Here is a 16,517-nt window from a genome sequence, read left to right as displayed (position 1 = left end):
CATGTTAATCCCACTTCCCCTTTAAACTCCTTTACAAACATCATCACTATCTAAAGGGCTCTGAGAAAGAGGAAAGCAGCCTTATTATTTAAGTTTACTGTGACCTCTATAACTTTGTGAAACACATTTCATTTTTATCATTGGCAGTAATTCTTTTATAATTGGCAGTAATTCTTTAATAATTATTTTTTTCCAATTGTTTATTTTAAGAAATGTGTTGTGTACTTAAAACAATTATGGTGTGTTTTATAATTACACTTGTTTGATTGTGAATGGTATCAGTTACCTTGATCGTTTTGGTCTGAAGTCTGAGTCCATTTAACGTGTTGATGGCTTTCTCTGCGTCCTTTGGATCGATGTAGTTGACAAAGCCGTAACCCAGACTCTGACCTGAAATGCCAGAAGGAGGGAAAGAAAAGCTTTTAAAATGCAATCTCCATTAAATTCTTTTTCTTTCTTCAATTTGTTTACATACAACAAGAAAACATCTCAATTTACACTCATCATCAGTACTTATAGGGTACATCTCAAGTGTCTTATTTGATATTTCCTCGCTCTTCGCTTAAACCGGAAGTCGTTCTGGTCCACCATCTTGAAAGCTGTCTCAAAGCTCTTGTTTCTGCTCTCAGGAGCGAGGAGCAAGGAAGGATCTCTGAGGAGCCATGAGCAAGGATACACAAGAGCAGCCACACCCCCTTATTGGATATCAGTTATTGATTGCATGTTGCAGCTGATTGGACTGATCTGATACATCACAACATCACGGTGGTTTGATACCAGAGTGGAAACAGATAACAGATTCATATTTTATTTGTTTTCTGATTCAACATCTAGTTAAAAATCTGTGTTAATTGTAGAACCATAAACAACTTTCTTCATTTATTAGAAAGATTTTTCTTTTCATGATCTATTATTTCCCCCATTAACTTATGGATAAAATTAAAGTAAGGGAACACATTTATATTTTGCATCATTTCTCGTGACTTCCATTCAGTCACATGTGAGGCTGTGAGTGTCAGGTTTAATAGGAGTTACATCATTTCAATTTTCTCTGAAACATTTAGCCTAATAGATAATTTCCAGTGTTCAAAAGACTCTCTAATCATATTCTGGGTTATTGAATAATGAATTCACAATCAGAATATCAATAAACACAGATGCAAATAATTAATAAATAGTACAAACGCATTCTGCCAGTAGAAATGGTTCATGTGCCTCTGATCAGGGCACAGTACACAGTATAAATACAGCATGCAGGTTTTTATTCATGTGCAGGTGTTTGTCAAACAGGTAACAGGCTGCAGAAAGAAAACAGCTGCTCTGGCAGTGATAACTGTGCACCTTTATTAGTATTAGCACAGTGCACATGTGAACAGACACAAACTCCATCAGAAAGCCTCTACAGCTGTTAAATACGACTGGCAGCTGATCAGCTGTGATCAGCTGCGCCTGTCATCAGAAACGGACATCGCTTCACATGACGCTTCAGAACAAAGTGCGTCTCATTTCTCTAAAAACATATTTCCTAATTTCTTCTCTCCTCACATGGCTTTTTTGCATCTCTCCACACATCCTCGGTGGCAGGGACAAACACGCAAGTGAGGGAAACGTGTGGATGCAATTAAGAGACTTGAGATGTGCCCATAGATTGATAGAGACAGAGGGACACTTTATTATTAGAGCAGGATGTACTCCTGTAGGTTAGGGGTTTACAATTGTAAAGTGGTGCTATATTTGACACTGACTAATAATTCCACTCGCTCTTCCGTACTTGCAAACTGTTTAGTATATTCAGTAATATGACAATGTGATTCCTTGGCCAGAGTTTGATCCCTGATACCTTTTTCCATTATAAAAAACTGAAAATTGATACCCAGCCACCTTCTTAGATATCATACATGTTTTTCTGGAAAATCTCTTCTCATCACTACTGACAAGATCACAGTGATTCCTGCCTGGAGCGCCAAGAGGCTTGGTGTGACTTTTGTAAACCATGTGCCACGTGAAGCCTGCTCTGTTGCCACAACCCCATCCCGCAGATTTAAACTCTATAACATGTGATGAATGAAACTTCCCCCTTTCCAGGTCGTTTTTCCCTTTAAGGGACTGTTTCCATCTTTCCATTAAATTCATTCTTTAAAAAAAAGATTTTGATATCAAGATATCCTAGTCAAATAAAGCAAATAAAATCAAATAAAAATCAAATAAACAATTTGCCAATAAACAGGTAAAATATAAAATATTTCATATCATAATAATCTGATTGGATAGGGAACATGTCTAGAGTCTGATCCTTTTACTCCTCATTACTGGTTGCTTGTTATACTGGTGAGCCTCTGGAAATTTATTCTACTGTTCCCTTTTTTTAAAAGATGCTCAGGATAGAAGTGTCAGTAGATGAATTCCTAAAATATAAATGTCATGAATGTCATATATTAAACTCAAATTGCTTGTGAATTATGAGAGAGAGACTCAACCAAGCCCCAGCAAATAAAGCATCACAGTAAGTACAAATAACATATTTGTTACTGTCTTTGCAGCTGTGCAAAAAGAGAGAAAAAATACCACCCCCATTTCCCTCTAAGCTCAAAGTGTCTTAGATAGCAGACTCCCTTTGAGTGTGAAGCAGGCCTGACATCTCCCAGTGTTTCCCCGACAGATCAAGCTTTTCAACAGGCGTAGGACTTTAAGCGGACGCCTCCAGCCATCAGGGCCTTCAGTCGGCTAGTTTTCAACAAACAGCCCCTATCCACTAACACCACACACAAGCACAAAGAATCCCAGTCAGTTTAAGAGGAGCGGCATGCACATATTCCCTCTAATGGGAACAGACAGCGGTTAGTCAGAGAGAAAGTGAATCACAAAATATGGAACATGGCTGTTTCACAAAATAAATACATTTGGGCTATGGATATCACAGCGCAGAACAGCTCAGCAGCAAGCAGTGGAAGGGCCAGGAGGGACTTGTAGTCCTAACATCAAACAGCTGATGATTTTCTCTTCTTCTCTCCTCCCCTCCCTCTTTTCTTCTGGATTAACTGTGGATTATCAGACGCTTTCTATTGTTAATTAAAAACCTGCCATCCTGGAGAGACTACTGCTATTTATAACTAACCCTCCTCTCTTCCCTCTCCTCCTCCTCCTTTCTGACTCTCAGCTGACATCAGGTGTTAAGTTTGGCAGTTTAAATATAACTCAAAATCATTTTTGTGGCTTCTCTTTTTTTTATTTAATAGTGTATTCAGAAAAGAGACCACAAACATTGCAGACAAAGACAACATGTGGTAATTAATTGACTGAGTTGAAATAATATACGCATGTAGTTTTAGCTTGCCAATAAACCAAGATGGCCAGTAAACAGTATTTTAAATTACCCAGTAGTGTATGCAGATAAATTGAGTATTTTCCCCCAGATAAATATGTTAATTAGCTCAAATATCCACCTGTAACTGTTCATAGGTGCACATATTCAATTTACACTGGCAGTTTAAATTCCAGATGGGTGCAACAGCTGAGAGCCTGCTGCTTGTAACGCTCCACTCCGCCGTTCTACCATCTCTCCTACCCTCGCTTCCCACTTTCCCATCACCTTTCTCACCCCTCTCCCTCATCTTCAACAAGAAATGTGAGGTTCGACAAGCGCAGCTACCAGAAGGTTAGCTGAAAATGAAGTGTTCTGGCGAAGAGCACTCATGCAGGGCAATCTAGATAGGCTGGCTGGTGCTTAATGGTATCGAGACACTTAGCACTCAGAGAGCTGTCCAAGCAGCCAAACGGGGCCAACCTGGCAGCTATGGACGCTGATTCTGTATAGAGGGGGGGCAGTCTCAGTGTAGATTGAGTGTCTATACGTGTGTGTGTGTGTGTGTGTGTGTGTGTGTGTGTGTGGTTAGTATGCAAGTGTGGGCATGCACACATTTGAGTCAGCAAAGGATTTTAGTCTTATAACAAACGTAATAATGTATTTACTTTGATTATAGCCCAGATGAATGTGGCATTCTGCAGCTGCTGTATGGAAATGATGTGTTTATGGGTGTTTGTGTGCACACTTTCAATGAGTGTGTACGCTGTATGCATGGGGAGCTTCGGCTGGTATTGGCATATCTGCCCGCCCCCACTCTCATCTTCACTCCTTCTTTGGCAAGGCTGAGGGCCTCCAGGGCTGGAGGGAAGAGGGTGGGAGCGAGGCTCGCTGGCTGGCATCAGTCCCCAGGTGAGCGGGGAGATGAGGGGAGACAGAGGGAGACATCTGCCTGCAGCATCAGGAAAACTCTGGGAGGGGATTCCACCCACCATTTCCAGCCTGCTACGGGGCAGCTAACAGCAGGGAGCCACCGGCAGACTGCCTGGCTGCCTGGAATCTGCACGGATGGGTGGGAGACACACCACCAACGCACTGCACTGGCAGATTTACACACATGTGCACACACGTTCAAGTAAACATGTAATCACTCAATCACAGAAGCATACAAACACACACACACAAGCAATAAAGTATGTCCTCGCAGCAGGACAGCGAGGAGTAGAGCGGCTTGCGGGTAACCAGTGAATGTGTCATTGTGTGTGTGTCTGGAGGGGGGTATTGTAGTTACTAAACCGTTTAGTGAATGTCAACACTGAAAAGATGAAGAACAGAGTCTATTTCCATCCTTGATCATTGGTATGAATACACACTCATACATGTATAGGCAAAGGCACTATTGTAAGAGGTTCTCCATCTGTGACCTACTGTATGCATGCATAGCAGGCAGTGTTGTTGGCTTCATCTTGTCACAACACCTGCCTGTCCACCACCACACACACCAGCAGGATCAGTCCTGCATGCTGCCTGCACTTGGATCACACCATCACAGTGCTCTGCCCTGTTCCAGCTCAACACACTGCGATTAAGCACAGTTCAGACACAGGTTTAAATGGCTCAGCATCATTCAGCCTAGCATGCTGTCTTATTGGAATGGAATGACAAGGCCAGCTCAGTCTGCATTACACTATTAAAACACCAGACAACTAACCAAAGTAAAGATGAAGCAAAACTAGATATGGCTAAAGGTGTTTGTAAACTTTATCCACAAATTTAAGTTTTCTTCAAGATCAAGTCTACTGTAAAATGTCATCCATAGATGTTGCTTCACTGCTGCTCAGAAGTAATAGTCATAAAAATTCAACATGTTATAGAAATGCTATGGAACAGAATTTAGAAACCGAGTGTGGGGCGGCCTTGTATGTATATGACTCATGCTGTAAAATGGTGGCGACAGCTGATGTTTACCAGGTGTAATGTTTACCATGTTCACCATCTTAGTTCAGCATGTTAACATGCCAACAATTTGGTACTTAGCACTAAACATAAACTACAGCTGTGGCTTATGTGAATGTCATTAGTTTTGCAGGTATTTGGGTATAAATCAAAGTATTGGACAAATAATTTTGACCAAATGACTACCAGAGGATCAACATAGTTACCCTCATGGTGGCGCTAGGGGAAAATTCAGGGGATCACCAAACAACCAACCAACAGGCTTGTGGGGTCCTGTGGGGACCATAAATATCCGTGCATTTCATGGCGCTCCTCATAGATGCCATGCCGCTAGCCTGGCTAAAAGGCCAGTTTGCCTGAGAAAAGTCTGAAAACCACTAAGAGAATTTATGTAGAGTTTATATTGGTAAATTATAGTTGCAGAAAAATACATTCAGAAAATACAGCATCTGAGGAAATATAGAAAAGCTATTAAAGATGCATGATTAATAGCCTCTAATGGGGTTGTAGCTAACAGAAAAATCAGCCTTGTGCTGATCAATTAGCTTAATGGATACACTAACTTATATATTTTAATTGTCAATTAAAACCAAGAACCCAAATGATGCATTGCTCTTCATAATGGCCTTTTAATGAGGTTAGATATTCATTTGCCTTTGATTTGTCAGCTGCTTACAGTGCCAGTCATTCTAACGACTCAAGAAAAAGCTCGGCAGCAATGAAAGGTGGCTTCTTAATAAAAATTATGTAAATCTAATAATGGCAGAGGTCCTCTAATAAAGAATGTGCCCAAATGTGATTTATGTGAAGTATATAAATGTAAGAATCTATGGTTGGTTAATGATATTATACTGTATGAGTATGCTAAGGCACTTGTGGCTCTACCAAAAACTACCATTACACATTGTATAGGTTTACCACTATAGCACTGCAGCTCTTTATCACATAGCGCCTCATGTCCAGTTACACTAATAGACAAGCCACATGTGGTAGGGGAGTGAGGAGGTGGGGGCTAATTTGGACCCACCCCCACTCTTTTGGTAGACCTTTTGTACAATCTGAAATAAATTGTATAGGGAGGTGGGCATGTTTTTCAGTGGTAAAATCACTGCTATTTCTAGTGAGTAGCTCTTTGGTGTGTTGGCGAGGTGTTATGACTAAGCCATTATTTGTTTCCTGAGGAGCAGCAGGTTGCCCAATGTGTGAGATGAGAAAATGAGTGTACTTCGAGCGGGTGTCCTGCCTGCTGGCCCCACTGTGTAATTTCACCCTTCCTTCCCCCCTCTGTACACACACGTACACACGCTGGTGCATGCATGTGAAAATTCACACTAACGTACCTATGCAGAATTACACTGAGGTACATAAGTAGGCACAAACAAAAGCATAATAGATGTATGCATGGCTATACAGAATTTACAGGCATATAACAGAGTTAAACATATTCATGTGCAACACTGCAAGGTGCACAGTAAGGTACACATGGAAAGACTCCAGTTGCATATTGCCTGTCATTATTTTGTGCCTTTTTGTTGTATTATGTGACTAAGAGCCCTGTACTGCAGACATGAAAGCATCTTCATCTCCTGCTATCATCAGGAAAGGCTCACACAACGCACTATAGACTCTTTGATCTGGAGTGGTAGCTACCAAATGAAACACATAGTTGCTAGAACCCTCTATTTTACTTTGTACCTTGCTGAAATCTATTGTTCTCAACACTATCCGCTGTGTGTAGTTATTAGTCAAAAATTAATTTGAACTGCGCACATTATGTGGGGAAAACACATATTATAATGTTGTACTTGGGGCAGAAGCATTCTGTAGTGGTGACACAAATGCCAACTTGTTCAAATTCTATTTTAAATTGTTCCCTTCTTTGTCGTCTGTTCCTGTGTAGTTTATATATTTACATAACAATGAGAACTTTGTGTCGTACACGCTGCCCAACAAATGGAAAAAGCTCTGCATGAATTTGAAACAGTCTAACAAAATGAAAAACCTGAGTGAAATATCTGTGTGAAAGGACCCTTAAAGGCTACCTATAAAATATTTTAGTTGTTCCCACAGTCCCAAACCCTGTCAGCAGTGGAGTCTGTCATTCAGAAGTCATAGGAGGATAGACGCATCAAAAGGTGCAAAGGGGGAATTGCAGCATGCAGGGATCATCAGAGCTGTGAGCCAGTGACACTAACACACCTTGATAGGACCAGCTCCCTCTCCCCAGAAACAGGCAAATCTGGTCGGTCAGTCTTAAATTTAGCGACATTTTAAGATGATTTTTTTAAAGGAAAAAAAAATTCAATTTGTCAAAATAAATGTGTCACAGTCACTGCCTCCATCCTCTCCCATCCTGACTTTTTGCCCCTTGCTGCTGCAGCAGCAACTTGAGATGGTGCTATTTTTGATGGGCCAGCACTCCCAAACATTTGGAAAGGTGCCCTGTCACCAGCTTCATGTCAAAATGCACTTCACTTACCTTAAAGCGGGTCAACTCCATAGGAAAAAGGTAGAGGTAGAGAGTTGAGTGAGTTTGCAAAAAGATGGTGACCAAGAAAACAAAACACTACAGTGCCTCAAATAATAGCAGTACAGTTAGTGCATATCATGAGGCATATATGAGGCTGTTTAAATAAATAAATTCATAAACAGAGCCACATCCCCCGCACACACATATCTACTGTAGATCCCTCTCCCACTCACTCATTCAACACATCTTTCCCTCCTGGGTTGCCAAGGTAGCAGCCACTGTTGCAGTCAGGAGGCTCCCACTCTCAGTTCCCAAGGCCCTGCTTCCACCAACACACACACATAGACACACACTTGCCCACGTAGAAGCTCAGGGACAAACACACACACACGTAAACCACCCCCTCATGGTGGCTCCCTGAGCCTTGGGGCCAGTGGACTGCAGCCTGCAGTGTGTGGGCTGGCTGGCTGGCTGTGCAGCTGAGAAATAGAAGGCAAGCTGACAGACAGAAGAGCCCCTTTAAGTCTTGGATAACCCTGTTACGTCAGGATTGCGGAGCCTACCCTGCTGCACCTGCTTGGACTCCTTCTGAGAGCACAGAGAGTGAGCAGCCACAAGCCCTCAGCTATCCACCCCCAGCCCTGCAGCAGACATGCTAGGGACAAAGAGACTGTCTGGCTCTCTCCTGCCCAGGTACCGTGGACTCAGGGTGGAGGGTCAGACGGCGACGAACCAGCCCTACGGCACATTCAGCCTCTGGATCAGAGGCCGACATGGGGGACAGTCACAACCTCTGTGTTCCATGTAAAGGGCACTAAGAGTAGAATGAGAGGGGACAGAGGCAGTATGAAGTGAGGGTCACAAGAGGAGCAGTGCAGCCAAGCAAGCTCTCAGGACGTCCAATTCTGGGTCCTAGGCAGAGGGAGGAGGAGGAGGAGATTTGGGGAGGGCGCTAAGAGGAGAGAGACAGGACGTTCCCGGGACCTGGGACTCTGAAACTTTAATGTGTGTCTGCCTGCTTGTGCCTGCACTTCTGAGCCTGGCAGCTCTCTTAATACCTGGCTTTGGAGATGTCAAATCCTTTTTTCATCTCTTTCCCTGTCAGCTTTGTTCACGCTATCTTCAGCCTTCAGCCCATTTCAGGTTTAGATAAATGCAGCTTGTATGTGAGATATAAACACTGCACCAGATCTCCCTTGGTATGATTTCAGTTAGGATTTAAAAAGTATGTAATGGTTTGTCATCACACAGAACAACATTGCATTTGTGTTGTTTAGGTGTTTTAGAAGGTATAAATGGGTCTAATCATAAAGCAAACAGAGGAATAATAGTGAGTTTTGTTCACATCACTCTAGTAATGATGTGAAAAACAGCTCGGCTTGCAATCTGAAGTACAAAGAGAATCAGCTTTGCTCCTGAGCGTGTTGTCAATGTATATTTCAGTAGCAACAAAGAGATGTGGGTAAACTGAGGTTTATATGGTGAATATTTGATCTGCTCCCTGTTAGACTGACAGACCTTGTGCAGGAGCTAAGCTCCACCTGTCTGTCCTTGCAGATCAAGGTTAGATGCATATTTTATGTTTGCAATACTTGTGGGTGCACTTGATGTTCCATAACAGAAATGGAACGACATTGAAACTAATGGAAGTGTGCTTCCTGAACCACAGGGTTATGCGTGCAAAGCAAGCCAAATCCAGCACACCTACGGTATATGAATACCTGTGTTTATGTAAGATTTGGGTTCACAGCAGGCTTTCACATGGTACTGAAGCCGCTGTTGGTCAGAGGTGCTCTGGCTTGAACTACTCCACAGCTAACATCACAGTCCATCTATTTTTCATAGCCAACATCTGCTTGGCTTGCTACATTGTCACTATGATTTGCATCAGCTCCCCAGATTCCATGTATAAAACCATCACATGGAAGGTGACTAGAGTAGAGTGTGTAAAAGGCTTCAGTCAGTGGGCTTTGGGATGACGTCTTTACAGGGTTTGATGTAGAGATAAAAATTATTTCATCTGTGTAAACAGAGGAAAATGCCATTCTGGTTATTAAAATGTGTAGAGTGTGCTGCTGATAGCTAGCAATCAGCAAGTGCTGTGACTACTTGAAGAAAAACGTAACAGCAAGAGCAGGGCAGACACATAGCAGCTGGTAAACACGATTAGCCAATTAAATGTCTTATATCTACAGTATCTCCACAGAAGAAGACTACTGATCTTTGGGCTACTGTAATTACTGGCTCAAGATGAGAATGCAAAAATGGTTGGCCATAAAAATATAACACTCCCACCCCCACCCCAACCAATCAATTCTTGTTCCAGCATGAAAAGCTATTTTTTTTCTCCTCCATGTCATTATGAAAATAAATGCATTCATTTCTCCAATAGAAATGCAGCTGATGCAGAACAATGATCCTGAAAAATGACTTACTGACAATGATCAGTCGATTCCATTTCTGTGCGCGTGTATGGGCATGTGTCGATGTTTGTGAGTGCTGATTCAGTATATTGCAAGGTCCACATAATTTTTTTTAGCTCTCCACAAGGGTATGTCTGTTTTTACTAACATCAGTAAGAACAGTAAGGAGTGTTGCTCCCACTGCTCAAGATATGTGCTTTCGGACTGGCAATTTTCAGTTTAAATAGACGTTTTGCTTTCTTTAAAGAATAAAGAAAAAACATGAACTAAGAGCGCTCTAAGTGGAGCTATCTATAGTGCACAGTGTGTCAAAGCCATCATGCCCTTGATGAAAGCATTTGTATATGTACAGTACTGTAGCGTTCACTCTTCCTGGAATGCAAGAGGACAACTGTAAAAGCTACTACAGTATACACACTTACTTTAAACAATGACACGTTTAAGATATCTTTGCTTTAAGAGCAGAGGCAGAAAGGAAATTCACAAGTGAAGGCCTGGGGCTTATGTGCAAGTGTGTGTGGGCTGCAGCTAGGTGCGTGTAAGGTAGCCTTAAATAAAAGATTAACCTGCATGTCCCTGGCGTGTTATGAGAACACCAGGCAGAGGTAGTTGTGCAGGCAGGCAGGAAGGTAGGTAGGCAGGCAGGCAGGAAGGTAGGCAGGCAGGCATGTGGGGAGCAAGAAAGACACCCAGAGGTGGCTTTCTACCAGCTGAAGTCAGCCAGGGTGACAGACGGAGCTGGAGTGTCTACGCCTGCCCGCACCCGCCCGAGCATCACGCCACACTGGTGTCATTGGAGCTGACAGGAGCAAGTCCACAGGAAGCTGAGAGGACACTGAGGACCTGTCTGTCTCTCCTACCTCTGAGAGGCTCATGTGCTCACACCTTGTCAGCAAACACTCACAGGTTAATCAAGATGGTACTGATGGGAAACATATCAGGAGATACAAGCAAACAAATGATGAAGACTTGCTAATACTGCACTCAGGTTTTTCATTTGAAACGAAAAAGCTGGTACAAAAGTACTATAAAACAAAAAATGTAACAACTCTTTTGGTGGTATGTACACCAAGACTACATGAGTAAGGAAATCCATTGGAGGATTACTTCAATCTTGTAATCATAAAAAATTGAAACTATTATCTAAGTACATTTCTTTAAAAAGTCCAGTCAGTGAATTTATTTAAACTTCTTAAACTTTGTTATATACTCCTCATGCTCTTCACACTGCATAATAAAATGTGAAGGCAGCGCAGACTTACTATTCACATCAAGATGAGTAATATGTAGCTACAGAACACTCAATCTATCCTCCCGACATATTTTCAAGTTTCTTATTAGAATTTCCACATTGTAAAAAATACCCTTTCCTCCCGCAATCTTTGACTTACTCAGAAATCTTGACAAAAATGTTTATCCTTCTCATATCCATGTGCAGATATTTACAGATGAGGAAGAGTACAGGTGTATGTATCTGCCTAAAAAAAGGCTTCTCTTTACTCTTCCCACCATCCCTCTCTTTACCCCTCCCTCCTGCAAACCTGGCTTAGTCTGTTAATGATTTGGATGGCTGTTAGAGAGTATGAAGCCTCTTGGCATTCCCTGCTGGAAGAGGGGATCTGTGCTTTGTTAGCCTAAAAGTTTGCACAAGGAAATTGCACCCATGGGAGAGCAAAACAGGCATACACCACAGGGGGAGATGGAGGGAGGGCAGGATTTATTTATAACTTTTTGCGTTGATGCTAAGTCATCAGAGAGACTTGTAGTGCGGAGCAGAGAAGTACCCTAAATTGTTTAGAAGTGAGCGAAGATTTCTACCTCTCTCGCATTCCTCCATTTAGGACTCGAGCAGGTTTACAGCAATTCTGTTCATTTTTAAACTCTCCAAATATCTGCTGTTAGCTTGGTTCCTTACTGCTGCTTGGCAAATCACACTTAAGGGGAAAAACGGGTGGAGAGAGAACATGGTGATGATGATAGCATGTGGTATCCCAGTGTTATTTTTGTAACACACCATCCTCCATTATCTTGGTGTATCTGACTCTCAGGCTCCATTTTGTGGCCCATTACAGAGGAAGAGGAAGATGGTCCTAAAGAGGAATCACAGAGTTGCAAAAACATGCCTCAAAGAACGAGAGTACAAAAGGAGGCAGGAATGGCTGCACTAGTGGCCATCACAGGTTTACAGTCAATATTGTCATCACTATTGGCCTTTTGGTAATACTTGATCTATAAAAGGAAATCTAATTCCGTGGTTATGCTCACGTATGTGTCCATGTATGTGCGTATTTACTCCCCGTGTTTACGGCTTACTTGCCTGCCTGCTATCCAAGCTTGGTGATCTCGACTGCCTGCCTGGTCCTCTTTAATGAGATTATCAGGAGAAGAGTGTCAGTAAGTAGGATCTAAAATGAAAGCCATTATGGAGCATTATCACAGAGCCCCCCCACCCCCCGATCCATCTGCTGTATGGCCACCCACACAGCCACTACGCCCAGATTACAGCCATGATTAGCACCGCGAAGTGCTGCTTAATTTAAACACCTCTGGAGAACATGTGGTACTTTGCTGCATTGCTCAGTCACAGCGCTTGAACACTCATGGAGGGCAGAGATGGATTTCTCCTTGTAGAAGACAACACATGCTTTGGTTTCTCTTGAATGGTTCGGAACGATTCCAAATAGTGTTCAAACTATTCATGAACTATTTGTGTCCTATTTAATTCTTTATTCCTCTTTCGTGTGTTTTATCTACATGTGTGTCTACACTTGACACACAGCGTACGGCCACACTGTCATATCTACACCTACCTTTGATCTTTTAGCAGTGTGTGAACAGCAGTCACATCAGCTGTCTGCTCCGTAATATCTGTCTTAACAAGTTTATTATTACCTTCTTACTGTTATTTGACTATGAAGAGAAATATGCAAGAAATATTGTGACAGGTGAACAAAAACACGATATGAAAATACGGCATGTGGTTTGTGGAGAATCTACAACTGTGTACGGTAGTGGATTGAGTATTATACTTCAAAAGCAGGATGCTGCAGTGAATCAGAAGTGCAGTCTTCAACTCCCAGTATCAGACCAGTTAAAACTGTCAGAACAGAGAGCATCTAAATCCCTTCTATCTCAAGGGGAGCTCAGTATAGTATCTCACTTTATGTGTTTGCCTTTTCCCTTTTCCTTTTGGAGGAGGTCTAGAAAAACTTACATTGTCTTTGGGGACCAGCAAATGATAACTAATTATACAACAGTATATCATGTTTTCTCCCTACTTCTACTTGTGATTGTATCATATTATCGTTGACAGCCTTGTGATTTCACTTTTGGGGATTTTCATGTTTTCCTTCAGCTCATGAAAAGTTAATATTTTGAGAAACACAAACAGCAACATTAAATGTCTCCATTCTGTACCTGTGATCTTGTCGCGAACCAGTTTGCAGGACTCAATCTCCCCGATGCTACCAAACAGGCTGCGGAACTCCTCCTGAGTCATGTTCTGGGGCAGGTAGTTAACAATGAGGTTGGTCTTGCTGTCGTCATTTGTCGGGCCAGTCTGCATGGGCGAGGGGCAGCCGCGGCTGTTGGTGGTAGGCCCGTTGGCTGTGTTGCCTCCTCCACTGGGGCCATTTGTCACTGGAGCCTCCATGTTACTGATGATCTGGAGCACAGCAAAGAGGAGAAGGAATGAGGGAGGGAAAAAAGAGGAGAAGAAGAAGGGAGGAGATAGTATTCATTAGCAAAGGCTTGTACGGTATTTAAGCAATTTGAAGCACTGAATATCCTGAAAGGTATACAAAACTCTGTTAGAGTGGTTATTTTCAAAAATAATTTCCTAAGAAGCATGACTTTTGTTGTATTAAGTCAGATCAAGAGTTTGGATGAAAATAGCTTTTAAAAGCCAGATATTGCAAAACCACATTTGAATGGTTTTCAACAAGCTTTGTACTTAGTGTATACCATTGCGTTGAAATTGCATAAAATGAATTCCTGTCATTCTAGATGACTGGGATTGAAATGTTAAAGATGTAGAATCAAATATTACCATCTCCTTTAGAACAATGAACTTTCACAGTGTTTAGAATAGGATTACGGAATGCATTATTACATGGTAGGATTGGGTAATATGACAATATATTGTATGGGATAACAAAGTGATTTACAAAGTATCTTTATTTTTGAGGTAATTCAAAATTTTATGATTTTTCTGAATTTAGGAAGAGCAAATGCTCATAAATCATGCCCAATTGCTGACAAGTGGTCTTTTGGCATGACAGCGTTCAATTGGCGAAAAAACAAATTGCCTCTCACATCACAATGTCACATCAATGATGTCTGTCAAAAATCATCCATTAACATTGAAGCTGAAACAATGCTTAGCCCTAATACGGAATTAGAAAGTAAACATGTACTGAGCACGTTATACACACTACATTCCACAACTCTAAACACTGAAAAGTACAACAAACACTAGACACAGAAAGGATAAACAGCTAAATATTCATGAAGACAATAAGAGGCCTCTGTGAATAGTTCTCTAATAGCTGCTGGGGATTTTGGGAGGGGGCAGCAACAGGAGCGGCCCTTCAGCTAAGTTACCGTATTTGATTGCTGATGCTGCTGCTGTGACAGAGAGAAGTTTAGATTTGTCATATCTGGTTTCGAAGAGCATCTCAGGATCAAAGTGTTCAAAGAGGAGCTGTGAGCTTGGTGTAAGTGTGAGAAAACAGCAAAAAAAAAAAAGGAAAAAAGGTGAGAGGGAGTGAGAGTCAGAAGTCGGAGGAGGAGGAGGAAGCTAGGTTGCACTTTGCTTTTCTGCCAGAGCACTCTGACACATATTTAATATGAATGCTTATTCTGAGCGAACATTATTCTCCAACAAAAGCAATGTGTGAAGTGAAATTATTCAAACATTTGCATAAAAAACATTTGTTTGATCAAATTAATGGATTTGTCGCATGTATGTGTGAGTGTGTGACTGTGTGTAAGGGGTTGTCAGTATTTCAACAAAGGAAGGCGTAGACACAACTACATCCAATCACTAAATGGGAGGGGAAGATAAAACAGAAAAAGGAAGATGGACACACTGTAACAAAGGTATAAAGAGCCTCATTCTATCTTGTCTCATGCTTGACCAAACTAGTAGACTGTAACCTGTGAGCACAACATTCAAACAGTAGCTAATATAATAAACAGTTTATTTATTAAGTTTATCTTTTAAATGTCCTACAGTATTCCCTTGCACCAATTTTGAGATCCTGTGGTCCCTGTATCATGTGTATGTGTAATGTGCCTATAGTACACTACGGCTAGTCCCAGGAAGAAAAACACCTGTGTATGTCCGTTGCCATTTGAGCATAAAATTCCATCATGTTTCTGCACAAGAATTGTAATGACCACACATGCTGAAACCCAAATTAAGATGCAAATATTCTTTAATCTGATTCAATCAAATTTTTAAAGTCATCACTCAGATCTCTCCCTTTCCCCTGTTCAGCCATTCAGCTCTCGGTCTATTTTTAACTATTCTAAAGTACACACAGACAGCCTGCACTTGGAAGCAGAGCTGGTTTCAGCGAGGAGAAGCAGCACACAAGTCGTATTTCACTCTATTTCTGGATTATCAAAAGACTGGACCTGTGTTCTAATAATATAGCTCAAAGCAGATTTTAAAAATTTCACAGTTTGTCCCGAAATAGTTTACAGTGAGTATACTTCTTGGCTTTAATCACTTTACTTTTATCTGTCTATGTGTAGTGGTGAGCAGTGATGATGATAACTGAAACAGCAGGCAAACAAATAACTCTTTAGTTACCACACAACCACTACCAATATATAAACAATAATAATGTTAATATAATATTTTTTTCAGAATAGTAAGTACTTGTGGCTTATTTTCTGTTGAAGACTACTGATATCCACATAATATCAGTGAGATACAGCACAATTTGCTATAAAGTATACATAAATGTGAGATTGTTTAGAGAAGACTTACGTTACTGAATTGGTAAATAAATGTAAGTGTGTTCAAAACAGTTAGCAAAGATTAAAGAATTAATTTTTAATGAGGAGAACAGGAAGGAAAGCTTGTCGTTTTTATTAGTACACATAAAACTGTCTCTAAATAACAATACCAACAATATCATGGGATACCAAACTGGGGTTTACATAAGTTCAAGCATCCATCTTGTCCCTGGTTTTAGGAAGACTTTTAAAAATAAGGCTGTACTGTATTTCTTCTGACTTCTTTTTGTCAATCTATGTGTTTAGGTTCAGCACCAACAAAATGTCAGAGCTGCATCTGCTTCCATCTTCTCATTTTACACACATACATGCACGCATGTATGCACACAGTTCGCCACAT

The 16,517-nt window shown here is 41.3% G+C and overlaps 2 protein-coding genes across 12 annotated transcripts in view; one reads left to right on the top strand and one right to left on the bottom strand.

The window, feature by feature from the left end:
- The window catches only part of agbl4 (AGBL carboxypeptidase 4), a 432,805-nt gene that overhangs the window by 76,523 nt on the left and 339,765 nt on the right, over nt 1-16,517 (top strand). The window lies entirely within an intron of this gene.
- The window catches only part of elavl4 (ELAV like neuron-specific RNA binding protein 4), an 80,035-nt gene that overhangs the window by 24,426 nt on the left and 39,092 nt on the right, over nt 1-16,517 (bottom strand). For all 10 annotated transcript variants that reach the window (XM_042416282.1, XM_042416284.1, XM_042416283.1 and 7 more), the window contains 2 exons: nt 13,568-13,814; nt 287-390 (listed from right to left, as the gene is read on the bottom strand). In XM_042416282.1, the coding sequence (XP_042272216.1) occupies nt 287-390; nt 13,568-13,814 (351 nt within the window). The remainder of the gene's footprint in view (nt 1-286; nt 391-13,567; nt 13,815-16,517) is intronic.

Source organism: Thunnus maccoyii, chromosome 7 (genome assembly GCF_910596095.1).
Source record: "Thunnus maccoyii chromosome 7, fThuMac1.1, whole genome shotgun sequence".
NCBI lineage: Eukaryota > Metazoa > Chordata > Actinopteri > Scombriformes > Scombridae > Thunnus > Thunnus maccoyii.
The sequence above is the reverse complement of the archived record's forward strand: the minus strand, read 5'-3'. Positions and strand labels throughout refer to the sequence as shown.